The sequence below is a fragment of the Hylobates moloch genome, unplaced genomic scaffold, assembly GCF_009828535.3.
Source record: "Hylobates moloch isolate HMO894 unplaced genomic scaffold, HMol_V3 SCAFFOLD_10, whole genome shotgun sequence".
NCBI classification, from domain to species: domain Eukaryota; kingdom Metazoa; phylum Chordata; class Mammalia; order Primates; family Hylobatidae; genus Hylobates; species Hylobates moloch.
The window spans coordinates 82514750-82538383 of NW_026652285.1; the positions used below are offsets into that span (position 1 = coordinate 82514750).

General features: G+C 39.5%; 1 protein-coding gene and 1 long non-coding RNA gene across 3 annotated transcripts in view; one reads left to right on the forward strand and one right to left on the reverse strand.

The window, feature by feature from the left end:
- Window positions 1-16750, forward strand: part of LOC116475534 (uncharacterized) — a 137458-nt gene extending 120708 nt beyond the window's left edge. The window contains exons 6-7 of the long non-coding RNA XR_009215386.1: window positions 12284-12463; window positions 16675-16750. This is a non-coding gene — a long non-coding RNA (uncharacterized LOC116475534). The remainder of the gene's footprint in view (window positions 1-12283; window positions 12464-16674) is intronic.
- Window positions 1-23634, reverse strand: part of SVEP1 (sushi, von Willebrand factor type A, EGF and pentraxin domain containing 1) — a 227046-nt gene that overhangs the window by 13726 nt on the left and 189686 nt on the right. For both annotated transcript variants that reach the window (XM_058445970.1, XM_032164839.2), the window contains exons 38-44: window positions 20097-22888; window positions 18654-18879; window positions 16583-16738; window positions 11561-11624; window positions 9303-9476; window positions 7958-8134; window positions 1467-1637 (exon numbers count right to left, since the gene is read on the reverse strand). In XM_058445970.1, the coding sequence (XP_058301953.1) occupies window positions 1467-1637; window positions 7958-8134; window positions 9303-9476; window positions 11561-11624; window positions 16583-16738; window positions 18654-18879; window positions 20097-22888 (3760 nt within the window). The remainder of the gene's footprint in view (window positions 1-1466; window positions 1638-7957; window positions 8135-9302; window positions 9477-11560; window positions 11625-16582; window positions 16739-18653; window positions 18880-20096; window positions 22889-23634) is intronic.

Here is a 23634-nt window from a genome sequence, read left to right on the forward strand (position 1 = left end):
CCCTCCCAGCTCCTGGGAACCACCATCTACTCTCTGCTTCTATGAGTTTGACTATTTTAGATTCCACCTATCAGCAAGGTCAGGCAGTAGATGTCATTCTGTGTCTGGCTTATTTCATGTAGCACGATGTCCTCCAGGTTAATCCCTGTTGTTGTAAATGGCAGGATTTTCTTCTTTTGCAAAGCTGAATAATATTTCATCGTATCTGCCTATTTTTATCTGCATGTCTATCCAATCTATCTTATCATCATCATCTTTCTATCAACACGCTTTTATCCATGTATCTGTCAACAGACATTTATGTTGTTCAATATCACATACACAACACTCATTCTGACTTTAGACTTCAAGTGAAGTCTGGGATATTCCTTTAAGATGTCCCCCCTCAGCAACCCTCTCGAAAGGCTCTACATTCTCTTACATCCCATGTATTGGTGATCTCACTTCTCATTGTTGCTGCCAGACAATGAGTCCTCTTTCTCTTGCAATAGCCCGTTTCTTTTGAGGCTCATGCCATTCATCCATTGACTTCCTCAATCTTCCCTGCCTCACCAGTTATTAAAGTCCAAATCTGTTTTTCTTGTAAATTTGAGTTCATTGTAGATTCTGGATATTAGCCCTTTGTCAGATGAGTAGATTGCAAAAATTTTCTCCCATTCTGTAGGTTGCCTGTTCACTCTGATGGTAGTTTCTTTTGCTGTGCAGAAGCTCTTTAGTTTAATTAGGTTCAATTTGTCAATTTTGGCTTTTGTTGCCATTGCTTTTGGTGTTTTAGACATGAAGTCCTTGCCCATGCCTAAGTCCTGAATGGTAGGTGGGAATTGAACAATGAAAACACATGGACACAGGAAGGGGAACATCACACACCGGGGCCTGTTGTGGGGTGGGAAGAGGGGGGAGGGATAGCATTAGGAGATATACCTAATGTTAAATGACGAGTTAATGGGTGCAGCACACCAGCATGGCACATGTAGACATATGTAACAAACCTGCACGTTGTGCACATGTACCCTAAAACAAAGTATTTAAAAAAAAAAAACAGTCCAAATCTGAACATTGTTTGTGGTCAACTCATCCAACAACTCAATTATTTAGTTCCTTGGTTTTATCTGTGTGTACTAGCATACTTCTTTACTTCTGGCAAATATTTGTAGGATGAATGAAATAATTATTATGATGTATAAAAATCATATTTTATTATAAAAGTGTAAGTTTTAGAAGGACATAATACTAGGGTGCCTCATTACCTCTTTCTATTTTGCAGAATTTCAAGCACAGAACCTAAGAGTTTTATGTGTTTTTAAAACTCAAACCATAACATTAAAAGAAAATTACACAGCTGCTAAAAGAAATTTTAAGGCCAAGGAAAAATAAAATAGTATGCATATTAGTTGTTGGACAATCAGATTTCTATACACATTTCCCTGCAGTTTCACTGAGAAATAACCATTCAAATATTTCCTTACCTCTGCAAATAGGAGGTGATGTCCATGTTCCATTTTCTAAACAAACACTCCTCAGGGAACCCTCCAACATGTATCCACTGTAACACGAGTAGGTGATCATGTCTCCATATTGATAATGTACGCCTCGAACAATTGCATTTTCTACGTGAGCTGGTGGACCACATGAGATTTCTACAGGAAAACAAAACAACAGTTAAGCTTGTGCTATTAACACAGACTGAGAACACAGTCTCATCTCTCAGAATGAATTAAAGAGCAAAAATAAAATACGTAAGGGAAACCTTTTCACCTACTTATCTAGAATAGTAAGAACTAAAAGAATTAACTGCTGCTGCTGAGAAAAATTAGACATACACAGATCAAAAGTTTTTTTGTCTTCTGATTCAAATGTTGAAGGTGAGCCTACTTTAAACCTAAGGAAAGCAGTCTGTAGGACAACAAGAATTAGCTCTTGTACCTCATCAAATAACTGGCTGCAAGAGACTTTGCTTATTAAATTAGAGAAAGCATGATGATTGTAGTCTATTGTTTTAGTGTAAAGATCATTAATTGTAGTACTGCATATTGTATCAGGGCTATTTTATTAATGCCTAGAACAGTGCCTAGCATGCAACATGCTCTTGAAAATGAGTCAGTGAATGAATATTGTTTCTAGTCTATAGATGCTCAATGAATACAACTTGACGAGGTTTATGAAATTCAAGGTTTCATGTTAGTTTTCCTCTTTTCAATACTGTAAAAGAGTGACTTTCTGCTTTTGGGATCTGTGTTAGATTGGATGACAATCCTCTCTTTTAAAAGGGACATATGCTGTATATTTAAATAAAATTTTTATAACTGATATTGTTTTGAGAATTTTACAAGAAGCCTTAAGATAATTAGAATTATTCCGTGGTGGGACACAAGGCAAGGGCTAGATTGGTGTCAGGATTCTAATCAGAATCCAGTTTGTTCAATTTTGAATGAAGAGTCCTTATGAGCTGGCTTCTAAAAGGTCACTTTGTCGTCATAATGCTACCAAAAACTTGTTAGAGGAGATAACAAATTTTTATGATTTTTCTAAATTTTTTTCCCCTCTAAGGTGGACACAATGCCTACTATGCAACAGAAATCAGAAGGCAATAAATGAATTATGTCTATTGATTTGCATATATTAAACTAGCCTTCCATCTGGGGGAAGAGGCCAACTTGATTGTGATGGATAAGCTTTTTGATGGGCTGCTGGATTCAGTTCTCCGGTATTTTATTGAGGATTTTTGTATTGACGTTCATCGGGGAAGTTGGCCTGAAGTTTTCTTTTTCTTGTATCTCTGCCAGGTTTTGGTATCAGGATGATGCTGGCCTCATAAAATGAGTTAGGGAGGAATCCTTCCTTTTCAATTGTTTGGAATAGTTTCTGAAGGAATGGTACCAGCTCCTCTTTGTACCTCTGGGAGAATTCAGCCATAAATCTGTCTGGTCCTTGGCTTTTTTTGGTTGTAGGCTATTTATTACTGCCTCAATTTCAGAACTGGTTATTGGTCTATTCAGGGATTCAACTTTTTCCTGGTTCAGGTCTTGGAAGGGTGTATGTGTCCAGGAATTTATCCATTTCTTCTAGATTTTCTAGTTTATGTGCATAGAGGTGTTTATAGTATTCTCTGATGGTTGTTTGTATTTCTGTGGCGTCAGTGGTGATATTCCCTTTATCACTTTTTATGGTCTGATTCTTTTTTTTAATTAGTCTAGCTAGTGCCCTATTTTATTACTTTTTTCAAAAAAACAGTTCCTTGATTAATTGATTGTTTTGAAGGGTTTTTTGTGTCTGTATCTCCTTCAGTTCTGCTCTGATCTTGGTTATTTCTTGTCTTCTGCTAGCTTTAGGGTTTGTTTGCTCTTGGTTCTCTACTTCTTTTAGTTGTGATGTTAGGGTGTCAATTTGAGATCATTTTACCCTTTTGATGTGAGCATTTAGTGCTATAAATTTCCCTCTTAACACTGCTTTAACTGTGTCCCAGAGATTCTGGTACATTGTTTCATTGTTCTCATTGCTTTCAAAGAACTTCTTGATTTCTTCCTTAATTTCAATGACGTACCCAGGAGTCATTCAGGAGCAGACTGTTCAACTTCCACGAAGCTGTGTGGTTTTGAGTTTCTTAATCCTGAGTTCTAATTTGATTGAACTGTGGTCTGAGAGAATGTTTGTTTGTTATGATTTCAGTTGTTTTGCATTTGCTGAGGAGTGTTTTACTTCCAATTATGTGATCAGTTTTAGAGTAAGTACTGTGTAGCAATGGGAAGAATGTATATTCTGTTGTTTTGGGGTGGAGAGTTCTGTAGATGTCTGTCAAGACCACTTGATCCAGAGCTGAGTTCAAGTCCGGAATATCCTTGTTAATTTTCTGTCTCGATGATTTAATATTGACAGTGGGGTGTTAAAGTCTCCCACTATTATTGTGTAAATGTTAAAGACTTTGTAGGTCTCTAAGAACTTGATTTATGAATTTGGGTGCTCCTGTACTGGGTGCATATATATTTAGGATAGTTAGTTCTTCTTGTTGAATTGAACCCTTTACCATTATGAAATGCCCTTCTTTGTCTTTTTTGATCTTTGCTGGTTTAAAGTTTTGTCAGAAACTAGAAGTACAACCCCTATTTTTTTCCTGCTTTTCATTTGCTTGGCATTTTGTGTCTTTTAATTGGGGCATTTAGCTCATTTACATTTAAGGTTAGCATTGTTATGTGTGAATTTGATCCTGTCATCATGATGCTAGGTGGTTATTTTGCAGACTTGTTGATATAGTTGCTTAATCTTGTCATTGGTCTTTGTACTTCAGGGTGTTTTTTTGTAGTGGCTGGTAACGATTCTTCCTCTCCATATTTAGTGCTTCCTTCAGGAGCTCTTGCAAGGCAGGCCTGGTGGTGATGAATTCCCTCAGTGTTTTCTTGTCTGAAAAGGATTTTATTTCTCTTTCACTTATGAAACTTAGTTTGGCCGGCTATGAAATTCTGGGTTGGAAATTCTTTTAAGAATGTTGAATATTGGCCCCCAATCTCTTCTGGCTTTTAGGGCTTCTGCAGAGAGGTCTGCTGTTAGTATGATGGGCTTCCTTTTGTAGGTCACCTGGCCTTTCTCTGTGGCTGCCCTTAACATTTTTTCCTTCATTTTCACCTTGGCGAACCTGAGGATTCTGTGTCTTGGGGTTGATCTTCTCATGGAGTGTCTTACTGGGGTTCTCTAGATTTCCTGAACTGGAATGCTGGCCTTGTTTTGCTAGGTTGGGGAAGTTCTCCTGGGTGATATCCTGAAGTATGTTTTCCAAGTTGATTCTATACTCGTCTCTTTTGGGTACCCGAATCAATCATAGGTTCGGTCTTTTTACATAATGTCATAGTTCTCAGAGGTTTTGTTCATTCCTTTCATTCTCTGTTCTTTAATCTTGTCTGCCTGTCTTATTTCAGCAAGATAGTCTTCAAACTCTAAAATTCTTTCCTCCACTTGGTCCATTCAGCTATTGATACTTGTTGCATTGTGAAGTTCTCGTGTTGTGTTTTTCAGCTCCATCAGGTCATGTACATTCCTTTCTAACCTGGTTATTCTGGCTAACAGCTCCTGTAATGTTTTATCCTGGTTCTTAGCGTCTTTGCGTTGGGTTAGAACATGTTCCTTTAGCTCAGTGAACTTCATTATTACCGACTTTCTGAAGCCTACTTCTTTCAATTCATCAATCCCAGCCTCTGCCCAGTTCTGTGCTTTTCCTAGAGAAATGTTGCAGTCATTTGGATGAGAAGAGGAACTCTGACTTTTTGAGTTTTCAGTGTTTTCTTCATTGATTTTTTTCTCTTCCTGAGTTCTCCAGTTTTGATCTTTGAGGCTGCTGACCTTTGGATGACGCTTTTGTGAAGGCTTTCTTGTTGATAGCTGTTGTTGTTGTTGCTTTCTCTGTTTTTCTTTTAACAGTCAGGCCCCTCTTTTGTAGGGCTGCTGTGGTTTGCTGGGGGTCCATTCCAGACCCTATTTACCTGGGTCCTACACCTGCACCTGAAGGTGTCACCAGCGGAGGCTGCAGAATTGCAAAGATGGCTGCCTGCTCTTTCCTCTGAGAGCTCTGTCCCAGAGGGGCACTGACCTGATGCCAGCAAGAACGCCCTTGTATAAGGTGTCTGGTGACCCCTGTTGTGGGGGAGGGTCTCGTCCCAATCAGGAGGCTTGGGATCAGGGACTCGCTTAACAAAGCACTCTAGCTGCCCCTTGGCAGAGCAGGTGTACTGTGCTGTGGGGAATCCCACTAGTCCAGCCTGCCTGGATTCCTCAGAGCCAGCAGGGGAAGGACTAAGCCTGCTGATCTGTGGAGACCATGGCCACATGGGGCCCCAGGGGCTCCATCTCAAGGAGATCAGAGTTCCGTTTGTAAACCCCTGACTGGAGTTGCTGAAATTCCCACAGGGAGGCCCTGCTTAGTGAGGAGGGAGGGGTCAGGGTCCAGCCTAAGGAGGCAGTCTGGCCACGATCTGTCACAGCCGCTGTGCTGCACTGTGGGGAAATTCCTCCTCTGTCCAAATTGCCTAGTCTCCCTGGCACCAGCAGGGAAAAAAATGGCAGACTGGAGCTGCAGTGATGGTGGCCGCCTCTTCCCCTAGAAGCTCAGTCATCTTAGGCAGCAGGCAGCCACAGTGATGGTGGCTGCTCCTCCCTCCGATAACTCGGTAGTCTTAGGCAGTTTTCAGCTGAGTGGTGCCAAGAATCTGCATAACTCTGTGCTTGGGACCCAAGGCCCTGGTGGCTTGGGCTCATGAGGGGGGTCTCCTGATCTGCAGGTTGCACAGATCCATGGAAAAAGTGTGGTTTCCTGAGCGGGGTAGCACATCGCTTACCGCCTCCTTTGGCTGGGGTTGGGAGCTCCCCTTGCCCCATGTGGCTCCCAGGTGGGCCGTTATACCACCTTGCTTTTTCTCGCTTTCTGTGGATTGTGCCAACTGCCTAGTCAGTCCCAGTGAGAGAACCTGGATACCTCAGTTGCCGGTGCAGGATTCACTCACTGTTTTTGTTCTTCTCGATGGGAGGCTCTGGCCACAGCTGTTTCTAGTTGGCCATCTTGACCTCTCCCCGCAAAATAAACATTCTAATACTGCAATAGGCTGCTAGCTGAAAATTCAGGGACTTGGGCTGTTGTGTATATCTTCCTATTAGGAAATATTGCTAATATGCACCAATTCATTTATTCTTCAAATCTATAAGATATCTATAATAACTACAAGATAGGTATAATTGAGACTCTTAACAAATGACAGCCCTAAGGCTCAGAGAAGTAAGGCACTGGCATAAGTTTAAACGTTTTGAGGACAGAATTCAAACTCAAGTCTTTCTGATTGCAGAATCCCCATGACCTTCACAGGCATATTTCTTATCTCATTAAGTGGAGTGCAAGTGTACTGAAGATGAAGACCATTGTAGGCATGATACATTCTTATACTATGCAGCCTTGTGCCTTGCCTCTGGTTGGACTCAATGAATATTTTAATTGATTACTGTAGAGAGAGTAGCTTGGACAACAAATTAGTCTGGAGGGCAGATGTTGGCAGGGGGATTTTTGTTTTTATTTATTTTTATTTATTTTTTGAGATGCAGTCTTACTCTGTCTCCCAGGCTGGAGTGCAGTGGTGCAATCTTGGCTTATTGCAACCTCCACCTTCTAGGTTCAAGAGATTCTAACTCGGCCTCCCGAGTAGCTGGGATTACAGGTGTGTGCCACCACACCCAGCTAATTTTTGTATTTTTAGTAGAGACGGGGTTTTGCCATGTTGGCCAGGCTGGTCTCAAACTCCTGACCTCAGGTGATCCGCCCACCTCAGCGTCCCACAGTGCCACCGCACCCAGCTGGCAGTGAGATGTTTTAAATGGAGTTAGAAAGTGTGTGTTAAAAAATGTTGCATTATCACAAGGCTGCAAAAGATGCCTCCAGATTGCATAAATGCAGTAACAAAGCACTAACCTATAGTGCTAGTGCTAGCAACATAGTGCTTGCTAGTGGTTCTCAGATTGTGTTTCCTGGGCCAGCAGCATCCTCACCAGCAACATCTAGAAATGTGTTTTAGCAGGTTCTCTAGGTGGTTCTGATGCAGGCTCAAGTTTGAGAACCACTGTGGAATAATTTTTCGATTGCAAAACATTCATAGTCTGTTAAAGGATGGTTTGGGGACTCTGACAGTGTGGAGAAAAATTTGTATTTTGAATTTAATATCTTGCTCATTCTTAGAGGAGCAGATTTTGAAAATCTGTTCAGTGAATCCTAGTCAGGTGGGTTTTAGTTTAGTTCTGGAAAGCTTTTTTTTTTAATGTTTGAAATTTGAAGATTAAAAAAAATTTACAAACATTAATGAGGAAGATGATAACTGTGATAGCACAGAGATCTAAATATCTACAACTAAGTGACTTGATTGAAAACAACCTCACAGGGATGGGAAAACATTTCGCACTAGCGGCACGAACTGGCTTCCGCCTGCTGACTTACTTTCACATTTGGCGCTTGTCTGTGTCCACGTCTCGTCGGGGTTGCAGGTAATGATGCCGTGGCCCTGCAGCAGAAAGCCTTCCCTACATTTGATGGACACATTCTGATCAACATAAAACTCCTTTTCAGACAGCAGAGCATTCTCGGGAATCACAAAAGGAACAGGGCATGGATTTGCTGTCAAAAAGAAAAGAAAATGCTTACTGATATTTCCCCTCTTTTCTTAACGTATTTCTTTGAAGGCAGAGTAGTAGTCCTATAGGAGATGGGTTCTCAGTAATGATCGTATGAGGTGTAAAAATATGGAACTTCAAACATTAGACACAGACTTGTTTTGCATCCTCATGAAATTACGTGTAAAGATAAAGCCAGATAAGATCAGAAAACATGAAGTTATTCAACCACTAATGCAAGGTCCTAAAAGTTGAAGATGACCATTTATGCCTGAAATTATGGGCCACAACGCTATTTTAGACTGGTTTTTTATCAGCATTGTGAAAACAAAAGGCATACTAGAAGTCAAGGGGTATATCAAATATTCCCTTATTATTTGAAGAATATGAAATACTTCTCATTGTCACTTTACTTTCTTTTATTGAACATCCTTCAGGAGGATTGAACCAGGAAATCATCAGACATTTCTAGGTGAGCTGAATATGACTTTAGACTCATACTGCTATGGGCAGGATATTAGAACTAGTGGAGTTTGCATGCTTTATTGATAAAGATGGATTCATTTTTATAGGCCTGAGGGAAACACAGGAAATGATGATGGCATTATGTGTGCTTAGCGCAAGCGTGTGACACACATGTCAACACATATTTCAAGTAATTTCAGATTTTTAAATGGGCACAGAAGTATTTGAGTGAGGTACACTTCCGCTGTTACTGCCTTATGATGATACTTGAAACAGTAACAAGAGCAATCTCAACTTATACCTTGCTTGTGAATATTTTCTTTCGAATGGTTATAACTCATTATCTTATCATATTTATATATACTTCATTATATTAACATCACATATTAAATGTATTTTCTTTCATTTCTTTCCTATCCCCAGTAGAATTTAGAATTCATGATACATGTATGTCAAAATTTTTTCATTAGGTTGCATTTTCTCTTAGTAATCACTCAAGGAATCTGACAAAAGCTGATTCTCAGACAGGACTTAGATAACACAAATATATTTTTTAAATATCCCTGAGAATTCAGCTTGGATAGGCATTAATTGCTTTCTCTGGGCCCATATCCCTTATGAGTGGAGTTTCCTCTATGTTTTGGATATGTGGGAAGCTAATCATGAAACTGAATCTGATAAAAATTTCTCCTAAAGTCAACACACACGTTTGCAGAGAGGGACTGGGTGGCTCCAGGTGCCATTTTCTGTGCAGTGTGCCTCAGATGGCCCTTCAAGACTGTAGCCTCTGTTGCAGGAATACACCACGTTGGGTCCAGTCGTCGTGTTTTCAATGTCAGCTTTCCCATTGAGAAATTCAAGTGGAGCTTCACACCTGGTCTCTAAAAACAAGAATAAAAAGCCTCATATTAATTGCTTCCCCAATTCCTCTTTCCTTCTTTTCCTATGATTGCTGAAGATACTTCAAGGAATACATAAAATATTATGGCTTAATCATGTGTGAAGCAGTGATATTCATTGAAGGAGAAAAATATAGCATACCTAAGTATTGGATTAATACATGCATGCAATTAAAGATTGGGATTTAGTCCTGTTGACTCCAGCTGTCTTTATGTATTATTAATAACGCTGGGGACAGGGACTATGGATGAGCAGGTGGGTAAAATAAAACAGTCTCATTGTAAGTTGCTAACAATGGCCAAGAACTTTTCAAACAATACTAAATTTATTTCTTAGAACACTTAAGTTGTAAGCCCAAATAAAATACAGGATGCCCTGTTAAATTTCAGTATCAGATAAATAACAAATACATTTTTAGTATAAGCATGTCTCAAATATTGCATATTTATAAGTTTACATTTAAATTATTTTTCATCTGAAATTTAAATATAACTGCATGTCCTGTATTTTTGTTTCTTCCAAATCTGGCAACCTTACTTACAGCAACTCTGAGATTATCTCATGTAACAGTTGGCAAAAAGTGAGGCTTAGAGAAGTTAAATAATTTGGTCAAGGTCATACTGCTTGTAAGAAGAGAGAAAATATAAAATTATCAGAAGGTAAAAGATAATAGGAAAGTATAAAGAACAGGGACCCGAGAGCTTGTGGGGAATTAGAATAAATGACATTTTACATGGCTTTTGAGGAATATGCTGACTTCATAAACTGGTGAGTATTATAGTAAAGTTATAAAGAATGATTTTGCATTATTGTGAGAAATGTTATTTATTAACAGGGATGCTATGAGGAAAATAGGATCACCCTTTCAAGGATCTCAAAAAATGGGCTTGAGTCTTAATTTTATAATTTTTGTGAAGGCAGAGAAGGTGGTTCTAGACTAGTGATTCTCAAGTTTGGCTGTGTACCTTAGAAAACCTGGGAAGTATTTATGGCCTGTCACAGACCAAATGGGTCCAGATCTTTATACCGAGGGCTACTTTTCAGTATTATATTAAAAATTCCCCAAACAATTCAAATGTGAACTCAGAGTTGTGAGTCCCTGGACTAGAGGTGAATGGACTTCTTTCAGCCCAAAGTTGAGTACGCTGGGATCACAGATCTTAACCTTGCCTGCACTTTGAAACCACCTAGGGAGCTTTAAAATGCTATTGATGCTGCACCGGGCGTGGTGGCTCAGGCCTATAATCCCAGCACTTTGGGAGGCTGAGGTGCATGGATTGCTTGAAGCCAGGAGTTCGAGACCAGCCAGGCCAACGTGGTGAAATCCCATCTCTACTGAAATACAAAAAATTACCCGGGCATGGTGGAGCATGCCTGTAGCCCCAGCTACTCGGGAGGCTGAGGCATGAGAATCGCTTGAGCCCGGGAAGTGGAGGTTGCAGTGAGCCAAGGTTGCACTACTGCACTCCACCCTGGGTGACAGAATGAGACTCTATTTAAAAATAAAAATAAAAATAAAAATAAATACGTACGTACATTGTCCTTTGGCAGAGGAGGGAATACTGGGGACAAAGTTAGGTACATTAACCCACATTTTGCCAAATAAACTTGGTTGTTCTCATAAAATGAGTTAATGTAAAATTCCATGCAAAATATTAATATTAATTGATTTGACAGATGGACCAACAGTACATTAAAAGTATTGGCTAGTATTGTCAACAAAAAAACAACAGCTCTAAGCCTTCTAATTTATAATTATTTGAGAAAAACCCCCACAAAAATGCTAATAATCTCAATAGTTAACTAGTTTTGAAACAAAATGTTTGCCATTCCAGAGTCAGTAATCTTGTGTCCTACTGCAGTTAATTGTTAATCCCTACTACAGTTTTTGACCCTTTTATTGGTTTATTGCCCTTGAGAAAAAGCCCATTAAAAGGTTCTCATACGGCTTATGGAGTTGGCTTACCTTTTAATTACAAAACTAACCTATAAAGAAAATGTAGCCACACTGTTATTTTGTGTCCTCAGTGTCATTTTGGGGGTTGCTAAGTATCATTCAACTCACCTTTGCATATTGCCACCCCTCCACTCCACTCTCTGTTCCCCTGGCAGACACGTTCCCTGTTCCCCTGTGAAACAATGGAGAAAGGTCATCAACAAGATCATAACTCTATAATAAATAAGGAAATGCAAAGTAATCTTAGCTATGGCCTCAAATCGCTCAGCACTGGAATGCTGAATAAACACATTAAATATAGTTTAAGGAGTAGGTTTAGACTTTGAAAAATGTTTTTATCAAATTGCTTCAAAATTCACACCCTTGTAGACCGGTATAATTAAGGTATAGACTTTGCTTCACCTTTTATTTTAGATGGCAACTAATTATAATCTGCAGCTAAGACTGACAAAGAATGCATTGGAAGTGGTCAAATAGTATTCTATTGTGTATGTATGTGTACATACCTTAGAAATGTATGAATCATAGTACATCATAATATATGTATGTACACATACATACACAATAGAGTACTATTTGGCCATAAAAGCAGATGTGATATATACACATAAGTATATCTCACATTTTCTTTATCCATTCATCCATCGATGACACCCAACACTTAGGTTGACTCCATATATATCTTGGTAATTGTGTATCCCAAAAATGTATACAATTATGATTTGACAATCAGAACTAATATTAAGCATACATTCTAAAAATGCAAACTCCCAGAAACTATTTGGTTCAGATGATCTTGGCCTAGCAATATATACTCTTTTCTTTTTACAGCTTCTCAGGTGATTCTCAAGCCGATGGTAGTGGACTCCGCTGATTATAAGAGCAGCAATCTGTCAGTGACTCTCAGTCCTGGCTGCACAAACGAATCACCAAGGGAACTCTGAAAAGGGTACTGCTGCCCCAGACTCAACCCACAGAGATATTGAATTAATTAGTCTGACATGAGAACAGGTATTTGCATTAAAAAAAATGCTGTCTGATGGAAAAATTCAAACATATGAGAAATACCAACAGTAGAAAGAACAGTTTAAGAAACTCCCGTGTAGACATCACCCAGTTTACCCAATTAACTCAAGGCCAACCTTGTTTCATGTAAGCCCCACCCCTTCCACGAACTCACATTATTTTGAAGCAAATTCTAGACTTCAAATCATTTAACAATAATTATTTCAGTATGAATCTCTAAAAGAACTCTTAAAAATTATAACCACAACATTATCACACCTTAAAAAGTAACAATTCCTTAATATTAATAAAATGTCCAGTTTTCAAATTTCCAATTGTTGCATACATAATTTTTTAAAAATAATTCTGTTGAATCAGTACCAAATAAGATCCACACACTGAGACTAGTTTATGTTTCTGTGATGATTAATTTTATGAACAAATGTACAGCAAACTGATGGGTCATTACTTTTTTTTTTTTTTTTTTGAGACAAAGTTTTGCTCTGTTGCTCAGGCTGGAGTGCAGTGGTGTGATCTCGGCTCGCTGCAACCTCCACCTCCTGTGTTCAAGTGATTTTCCTGCCTTAGCTTCCCAAGTAGCTGAGACTACAGGTGCCCGCCACCACACCCCGCTAATTGTTGTATTTTTTAGTAGAGATGGGGTTTCACCATGTTGGACAGGCTGGTCTCAAACTCATGACCTCAGGTGTCCTACCCGCCTCAGCCTCCCAAAGTACTGAGGTTATAGGTGTGAGCCACCATGCCCAGTCTTGATGGGTCATTACATTTGAAGAAGTATTAATAGATAATTTACCTTTAAACTTTTGGAAACATCCTGGTATTAACTACGAAACTGAGAGAGTGATAATAGTGATTGCTCTCACTCAGCTCCATGTTAGAATCACCTAAGAAACTCCTTTTTTTGGAGTCTTGCTCTGTCCCCCATGCTGGAGTGCTGTGGCGTCTTCTCGGCTCACTGCAAGCTCCGCCTCCCAGGTTGATGCCATTCTCCTGCCTCAGCCTCATTACAGACGTGAGCCACCACGCCCAGCCTAGAAACTCTTTACAAATACCGATGTGCAGCAACTTGAGTGGGCCATGAGGTGCCCAGCTTAAACACTGCTTCTGGATGTGTCTGTGAGGATGTTTCCGGATGAGATTAGCATTTAAATTAGTGGATCATGTAAAGTAGATTGCCCTCCCCAATGTGGAGGGTGGGGGGCATCTTCCAAAACACTGAGGGACCAAATAGAACAAAACATGGAAGGAGGAGGAAATGGCCCTTTTTTCCTTCCTCACCACTTGAGGTGGGACTCAATCTCCTCTGTCCTCAGACAGGGGTTTACATCATCAGCTCATCTAGTTCTCAGACCTTTGGACTTGGACTGAATTACACCACCAGCTTCTCAGGGTCTCCAGTTTACAGACAGAAGATCCTGGGATTTAGCCTCCATTAACGTGTGACCCAATTCCTCATAATATACATATATTATGAGGTGTGTGTATATATATATATATATACACACACACCTATCTCCTCTCTCTCTCTCGCTCCTATTGGTTCTCTTTCTTTGGAGAATCATGACTAATGCAATGTCTCTTATGTCTCTCTAAACTTAGGTTCCTTCTCTATTTACTCCCCTCTGCCCTGTCAATTTATTTGTCTTGGACACTGAAAAACTGGGTCATTGGTCCTGTATCTGTTCCCACAGATAGAATTTTGCCAGTTGCTTCACTGTGGTGTCTCTGACACTGTTTGTTGGATTTAGAGGCTTGATAAGTTCCATATTCATTTTGTGTGTGTGTGGTGGAGGTGGGAGAGCACAAAATGTTTTCATAGATGGGGCTGTTCACCCATCCAGAGACACATAATGTCTGGTTGTCTCCACTTTTTGTGACGTCAGCAGCCATGGATGATCATAACCTAAATCCGTTAATTCTTAGGAGTTGTGAATTCTGCTTGCTATTTAAATTCTATTTTATCATTATTAACTGTAACTTCCCCTCATCTACTGTTTGTTTGGTTATCTAGTCAAACAGGTAGCACTGGAAAGACAATTCTTCCTCTTGAGCTGTCTGTATTTAAAATAATGATTTTGTTCATAAGCACCGTTTAAGAGTTTCTAAGTAAGTTTTTAAAGTATCATTATAAGCCTAGTGTCATTTGTGAACTATTTGATGTGTTTCAGTCCATTGAAGTTCTTACCCTTGTTAATGTTAAAATGGTCTCATCTTGACCTGTGGGAGCCTTGTCCAGTGGCTTCTGAATCCTTTTGACATGTAGTCTTTGTTAGGTTCCCTGCTATTTCATGTGACAAGAGTTTCCAGGCAATCTTTTACATTTCTTGCCCCAGACCTGGAATTGGTAATTTCTCCAAGTAACTTAACATCAATATTTTAAAGTTTCTCAAGTGATTCTAACATGTATAATAGCTTGGAGTGAGAGCAATCACTATTGCACCTTTCTCAATTTCTCAGTTAATATATGTTTCCACAAATTTTTAAATTATCTGCTTCAAATTTAATGACAGTTTGCTATATATTTGTTCATAATTTTATATTACTTAATAAATTGCAAGATTAATATTCTTGCATGAAGAACGAGGTTTCAAAAATAGGAAAACACTCCGAATGTAATCACCATTACATTCTCATCTTTTTTACATTATCATCTTTTAAGAAAGAAGATACATATAAGCCTGGTCCCAGATTGCATATACCTGTCTTATGATAATTCTCGTACTGCATGGTCAGAAAATAATGGGACATGCAAAACATTTAACAGAAAACTGGCGATGAATACTTTTTTTTTTTTTTTTTTGAGACAGGGTTTCACTCCTGTCACCCAGGCTGGAGTGCAATGGTGTGATCTTGGCTCACTGCAACCTCTGCCTCCTGGGCTTAAGCAACCCTCCTCCCTCAGCCTCCTGAGTAGCTGGGACTACAGGCACATGCCATTGCGCCTGGCTATTTTCTGTATTTTTTGTAGAGACTGGGTCTTACTATGTTGCCCAGGCTGGTCTTGAACTCCTGAGCTCAAGTGATCCACCCTCCTTGGCTTTCCAAAGTGCTGGGATTACAGGTGTAAGCCACGACACCCAGCCAAAACCTAACTTTAAATACCATTATAACAATAAAAATAAAAAAGAGTTTCCTGAAAAACTAAATGACAACATGGTGTAATGTAAAATAGGCCTCTTAAGTTTCAAGTTTAGTGATATGGTAATGCTTTCAGCAAAACTGATGGATCCAGCTTTCCCATTAAAGTAAACAGAGACCTAGGTGCTTCGGAGGGGATTTTAATATTACAGAGCAAGAGTTGTCTCAAGAGTGAAGTTGGTATTAGTTAAAACTGTTCTGTGGCTTTTTCAAGCCAGATTTGCTTATGGGAACTTGGCATCTCAATGCCAAGGTATATGAGCCCATTGTTTGAGGAAATCCTGGCTTCACATACCTAAATCCTTGTGGTTACCTCTCCATGGTGACCGGTGGACTTCCCTGTTGCAGAATATGATTACCAGCAAGCCGAAACACAGTTTAAACAGTCAGTTGAAGTCACAGCATCTGTCTTGTGGTTTGCAAACTTACTTTTTTCCTTCCTTATCATGCCTTTCATGTTTTTTCATTGGAGACTTATTTTGCTTTTTTTTTTTCTTTGAGATGGTCTCACTCTTGCCGCCCAGGCTGGAGTGCAGTGGCATGATCTCAGCTCACTGCAACCTACGCCTCCCGGGTTCAAGCGATTCTCCTGCCTCAGTCTCCCAAGTAGCTGGAATTACAGGTGCCCGCCACCATGCACAGCTAATTTTTGTATTTTTAGTAGAGATGGGGTTTCACCATGTTGGCCAGACTGGTCTTGAACTTCTGACCCCAAGTGATCTGCCCACCTCGGCCTCCCAAAGTGCTCGGATTACAGGCATGAGCCACCGCATGCCGTTTAATTTACTTTTTAAAACTCTAAGTTGCCTTAAATATTTCTTGGAAAATGTTAGAGTATAGGGGAACAAAGTATAATAGATTCTTTTGAGACCAAAGCCAGTAAAACAAATTTGTGCTAATACTGAAAGTATCCCCAAGTATATAGGAAAAACAAATTAATTCTAGTTAAACAATTTGTTTGCTTACCTCTAGTTCATAGCCAGGCTCACACTGATAAATAATTGTGCTTTCAAAGGTGTATTTACTGCCAACCACAGATCCATGTTCTGGACTTTCAGGTTTCCCACAAGAAACTGGACTGCAAGATTCATCAGAAAATGGTGGCTCCCAGGTTCCATCAAGCTAAGTGACAAATAACAAAATGTAAGTTATGTTTAGAAGTTAATACATATGAATGAAGAAATTTGCAAATATTGGTTATTTGCAGAATAATCTCCAAAATGATAGTCAAAAGCACCTAGAGTTTGGTCCTACTTTTGCTACTTATTATCTGTGGGCTTAAAAAACACACTTTAATTATTAGATGGTCTTAATTGTCACCCATAGACAATTTTAGACATTTCTTAAGCCCATAAGACAGGCATTTTTCTTCCTAATAGAATCTATTCAAAAATCACGAACAACAAGAAATATATTTTCATTATAATGCCTGAGAACTGGAGGTTATTACAAATATTCTGTAACTTACATGAATGCACTCTTAAATTTCACGATTCTATATTTTATAATAAAGTTTATGAGAAACAACAAATTTTAGGCACACTACTCAAAGTTTAAGAAAATCAGCTTCCTTTTCTCCATTCCAACGAGAATACTTGAAAACATTTTATCACATATTTTTGAAGGGGTCATGTAGAAAAGAATTTATATATATATATATATAAAATTTTATATCTATAAAGAAATCAATAATGATTAAAATAAATTTTATAAAGAAATGCTTAAATGATTAAAAATAACCAAAATAAATTCCAGATATAGCAAAAGAAAACAATAATATGTAGCTTTTAACAGTTATTAGTGTTATAATTACCCAGAAAGATTTCTGCAAAAAAAAAATTTATTAAGGCACTACTTACAGTATTGAAAAATTAAATGCAACATATATACTAGGAAAATGGTTAATCTTAAAAATGTTAACATATATATATATACATATATATGAGAGTTAACATTTTTCAGCCTGTTGGGTAAGGTGAGGCACACACAGATATATCTCTTGAAGATTGTTATTCTATTGCTAATATTTTTCTGTTTTCTTTGTGGAAATATATATGAATTGGATAACAGTTTTAAACAGGATTTGAGGCTAAACCCTCATTCTACATATGAACCAAAAGTAATTTTGTATATAGGCCTGCGTCATTATTAACCATTTTCCTAGTATATATGTTGCATCTAATTTTTCAATATTGTAAGTAATGCCTTAATAATTTTTTATTTTGCAGAAATCTTTCTGGGTATTATAACACCAGTGACTTAAAAGCTACATATTATTGTTTTCTTTTGTTATATCTGGAATTTTAAACTAAAAAATTCCCATTTTTAAACTAAAAGTGCCAAAATTAGGTTAAAAAAGTTAAAATATCTATAATAAGATTTCATGACAAATTCATCACAAATCTTATGTGCAAAAGAATGTCTATGCATATAAATCAGCCATGGGTTATGCCCAGTATGTTTCCAGTTTTAGTGGAAAGACCAAGGTTGTAGAAGCAGGCACTTTCCTCCATTATTTACCTCATTTCTCACCAACAATACAAGATATGTGTAATAATACTTTTTTTTTTTTTTACAAATAAGGAAACCAAAGCTCAGAAATTTTAAGCAGCTTTCTCTACTACTTACAAGTAGCAAATAGCAAATAGCAGAGAAGAGGATTTGACACCAATTATCTGTCTGCTTCTGCAAACTTGTCTTTCCACTAAAACTGGAAACATATTGGGCATATCCCATGGCTGATTTCTACACAAGGACCCTCTTTTAATAAGATTTATGGTTAATTTGTTATAAATATGTTGTTATAGAAATATTAATATTTTACCTAACCTTGGCACTTTCTTAGTTTAAAGTGGGAATACTGCAGAAAAAAAGATACATTTTACTATATTTTCTACCAAGAAATTTCTCAAATCCTTTGAAATGAGTGAAAACTTGAGACCTTTTTTTCTTTTTGGGATTACTATTATAGATACTGCTTGCTTCGCAATATATGTATATATAGGCGTTACACATTCTAATTAAGACAGAATCTTACCTGACATACTGATATGTTAACTCCCTCAAAGGTATACCCTTCTGCACATGACACAGAAACTTGCCTATTCACACTGAAATCGTCCCCATGAACAAGTATATGTGTTATGTTTTCCGGGAAAGGACATTTTTTAGGACTGCAGGAGATTCTCTCAGGGAACCAGCGACCATCTTTCTGACAGGTGAATGTATCTGTATCTGTATCCATTGTATAACCTTCCAGACATCTGCAATGGAAATGCAAAAATGAGTGCCTTAAAGGAAGTGTACAATATAGTTTCTGATCTATCCTTGGATTTAGGAAGCTGTTACAAGGCTCAGTAGACATTTTGTGCAACATATTGATTCTATTGTCAGGCAGATGGCGTTGCCATGCAAAAACATCAATATAACAATAACAACCAGTTGAACTCGTGCCTGTAATCCCTGCACTTTGGTGGGTGGCTCGTGCCTGTAATCCCTGCACTTTGGGAGGCTGAGGCAGGAGGACCACTTGAGTCCAGGAGCTTGAGACTAGGCTGGGCAACATAGTGAGACTTCATCTCTATAAAAAATAAAATTAGCTGGGCATGGTGGCACATGCCTGTAGTCTCAGCTACTTGGGAGGCAGAGGTGGGAGGATTGCTTGAACCAAGGAGGTTGAGGCTGCAGTGAGCCAAGAACATGCCACTGCACTCCAGCCTGGGTGACGGAGCAAGACTTTGTCTCAAAAAAGCAAAAAACAAAAAACCAGTAATAACCAGATCAGTTCTCAGTTATCCACATGAAAGGTTAGTCAAGACTAAAATTACTTTAAGTGTTTTTGATGTTATTTACCTTATTGTGGATAATATTATTATTGAATTCATTTTTATTCTATAAACAGCTAACAGTTCAGGAAATTCTAGACAGTCCAAAATGGACTCAGATACTAGTAGGAATACAGCATAATTAATATGTATTATGAATACCTACTTTGTGCCAAGTGCTGTTCTAGGTCCTTTACATAAGATATTTCTTTTAATCCTGATTATTTGGCATGATCATGGCCTGAACTCTTCAGTTTTTTGCCTTATGTCCCCAATATTTGCATGTGTAAATATAATCACAAAGTTATAATCATAAAGAAATTTACTATCATGATGTTTAAAAACAGCTTCACGATTCCAGAGCTCTTCAAGCTAGCTAGAGGATCTTGCTGTTTGTTTCATGAAGCTCAAGAGAATATGATAGTCATGATAATTACATTAGAAACATGTCTGAAAAAAGTATCGATTTATTTTTATACTCAATGGATTTCTACGTAATTGTAGGTAGAATAAAGCCAAGTGTTAAAAGCACCAGTGTCTGGAGAGCAGTTCAGAGATGATGTTTTCTTCCCAATCAGCAAAATTTTTGATCTATCACATTTCATTTTATAATCCTCTGCTTGTACCCCTTGGAGACTCTAGAGCCATGACCTTACCTGAGTTTCACTTCACTTTCATAGGTGTGTGCCTCTCCAGTTGCCACTGCGTTGGCGACAGACGGTGGGGACCCACAGGACAAGGGCTCACAGACTGGATAAGGCTGGCTCCATACCCCTTTCTCTGTACAAATCAGATCTGAACTGCCTTGTATGACATATCCAGACCTGCAGCTGTAAGTTATCACATTTTCCTTCCAAGAGCTGCTTTCACTGATGAACGCATTTGGTATCATTGGAAGAGAACCACAAGAAGTGTGTTCACAGTGGGGGAACCCAGAGCTCCACTGGCCATTGGCTTCACAGGTGATTTCAGAAAGTCCTAGGAGCTTGAAGCCTTGGAAGCACTGAATCTGGGCTGCCTTTCCACAGTCAAAATCGGTCCCATTGACAGTTCCATATTCAATTACTGGTGTGGAACACCTGCAAGGCAGGCAGGAAGGTGAGCTGCCACTCCAGGAGCCATTGGAGAGGCACCTTCTTGATGAATTTCCATGGAGCTTATAACCAGGAAAGCACTGATACTGTATATGGCCCCCGTGAATAAAGGAAAAACCATTAGGGAAGCCATGGGCAAGATCTTGAGGAGGTCCACAGTTGACTGGTTTACAGAGAGGAACCTCTGCATCCCAGTTGCCATCTGACTGACAGGTGAGTTTTGGAGCACCGTACAAGATGTAGCCCTCGTGGCAGTGGAATGCCACTTCCTTCATGAAGCCATAGTCCAGGCCTTCCATCACCCCATTGGCCAGTTGTGGTGGGGTGGCACATCTGACAGGCACACAGTCGGGAGTGGCTCCACTCCAACTTCCATTGGCTAGACAAACCCGACTCCTGGCTCCCTCAAGCAAGAATCCTTCGTTGCAAGTGTATTCAATCTCTTTTTGGAATGTGTACTCGTCTCCTCTCACCTGGCCATTGGCTGAGACTGGGGGTGAACCGCAGTCCACAGGAATGCAAATGGGCTCATCCTCATCCCAGTTTTTGTCATCCTGGCATGTTCTCCTCTCAGTGCCATTCAGCACATATCCGGGGTCACACTCATAGTATAACGTGCTCAGGTATGTGTAGTTGCTTCCTTTGATGGATCCATTCGTGATTGGATTTGGCTTTTTGCATGAAATGGCTTCACAGTGTGGGGAAGCACCACTCCACTTTCTATTCTGTAGACAAAGCCTTAAGTCGGAGCCCACTAGAATGTGTCCAGGTTTACAGCTATACTGCACAGCACTTCCCATGCTAGTCTCTGTAAAACGCAAAAAGCCATTTTCAGGAGCAGTAGGCAAGTCACATTCAATTGAAATGCAGGACGGTGCACTGCCATTCCAAGTTCCATCTTCCTGGCAGATCAGCACAGGGTTCCCCAGAAGTTCATATCCTGGATTACAGGTGTATGAAACCATCGTACCATACAGAAAGTTTGATGAATGTGTAGCAGGAGACTCCTTTGTATTTTCCCAGGTTTTAGCCACTGTTCCCAAATGATAAGGAGGGTGAGGAGTCAGGTATGGAACTTCCATCATGTCATCTTCTTGCTCAAAATATCCGTGGTCATCTTTGACTTTAGTACAGTCTCCAAAATCTATATGGGGAGGGAGGCCACAGTCTATGGGCACACATGTTGGGATGGAACTTGACCATCCTGACTCTTCACAGGTCTGCATGGCATGACCAGCCACCTGAAACCCAGGGAAGCAACTGTAGATGATTATGGCACCATAGCTGTAATCTGCACCTTCTACAAAACCATTTTCAATGGGTTGTGGGGAATCACAGTGGATGGCATTGCAAGATGGAGCATCTACGTCCCAATCACCTGTCTCTAAACAGGTCAGGGCACTGGGACCTTCGAGCCGAAAGCCTTGGTTGCAAGAGTATGTAACGGTCTGTCCATAGTGTAGGTCTGTGTAAGAGAATTTGCCATTCAAAATCTCCTTGGGTTTCAGGCACTCAATGGCTTTACATGTTGGTTTTCCTCCAAGCCAGTGACCATTTTCTCCACAAAGGGTGGTAGTATTTCCCACCAATTCAAAGCCTGGCTTGCAGGTATAGAGAGCTGTGCTGAGATAGGCAAGGCCTTGCACATCAATGATTCCATTGGGGATTTCCTCAGGTTGGGGACATTCTACTGGAACACATTCTGGCAGTGGAGAGCTCCAGGTGCCATCAGGTTGGCAGAGGGTGGTAGAATTTCCTCTTAGGAAAAACCCACCTACACAAGAATACTTGACAGTACTTCCAAAATGAAGAGCAGAAGAAGGAACAGGGACACCAAAGGAAATTAGGGGAGGTGGGGTACAAAGAACCATCTTACAAACAGGGAAAGAGTCATTCCATTGCTGGGATGGCAAGCATTTCAGGACAGAAGGGCCTTGCAGAACATGCCCTTCTTTACAGGAAAATGTCACGACTCCTACCTCGGTGGTCAACTCCTTTAATACTAGCTGGTTTTCCAAGAGGGGCGGCTCTGGGCACTTGGCAGGCACGCACTTTGGATTTGACTTCATATTCCACTTGCCAGATTTCTGACATGTCCAAGAACTGTCACCAACAAGCTCATAACCCTCATTACAGAAAAACTGAACCTTGGACCCTACTTCAAAGTTTTCTCCTTTCATGAAGCCATTCTGGATCAGGGGAGGTTTTCCACAGTCGAGAGGAACACACATCAGAGGGGATTCACTGTGCCAGTGGCGATTGGCTTGGCAGACAAATACAGGACTTCCGACTGACTTATAGCCCGGGTTACACTGATACCTCACTTCACTCTGAAAGATCCTGCCAGTTGTATGCTGTGCAATAGGAAGAAAGCAAGTGAGTGCGATTTGTATAACAGATGATGGCATTAACTAAATCCTTGGATAGTGAAAAAAAACTAAAAGGTCTATGTTAAAATGAATCAATTAGGATGTAAGCAAATAATGATTTATGGTTTTTCCAATAGGTCCATTCTATTTTTTCTTAATAAGTGAAAATGATAGTAGAAAGTCAAATTAGGCTGGGCACGATGATTCATGCCTACAATCCCAGCACTTTGGGAGGCCGAGGCAGGAGGATCACTTGAGGTTAGGAGTTCGAGACCAGCCTGGCCAACATGGTGAAACCTGTACAAAAATTAGCTAGGCATGGTGGTGTGTGCCTGTAATCCCAGCTGTTCGGGAAGCTGAGGCAGGAGAATCACTTGAACCCAGGAGGCAGAGGTTGCAGTGAGCTGAGATTGTGCCACTGCACTCCAGCCTGGGAGACAGAGCAAGACTCTGTCTAAAGGGAAGAAAGAAAAGAAAGAAAAAAAGAAAATCAAATTAAGTAATCCCCACTTCAGAAATCTTTACTACAGTGTTGAGCCCATAACAAGTAAAAGATCAGTAATCTATATATTGATTGGTGAACTGATGAGGCAACACTAAAAATGATAAATTACTCAGTTCAAAAAAAACTTTCTGCCCAAAGAAATGCTAGTAAAGAAGCACATAAACAATTAACATGTATTTGTTAATGTTGTTAAATAGGCAAAATGTTTTTATGGTTATGTCTTAAG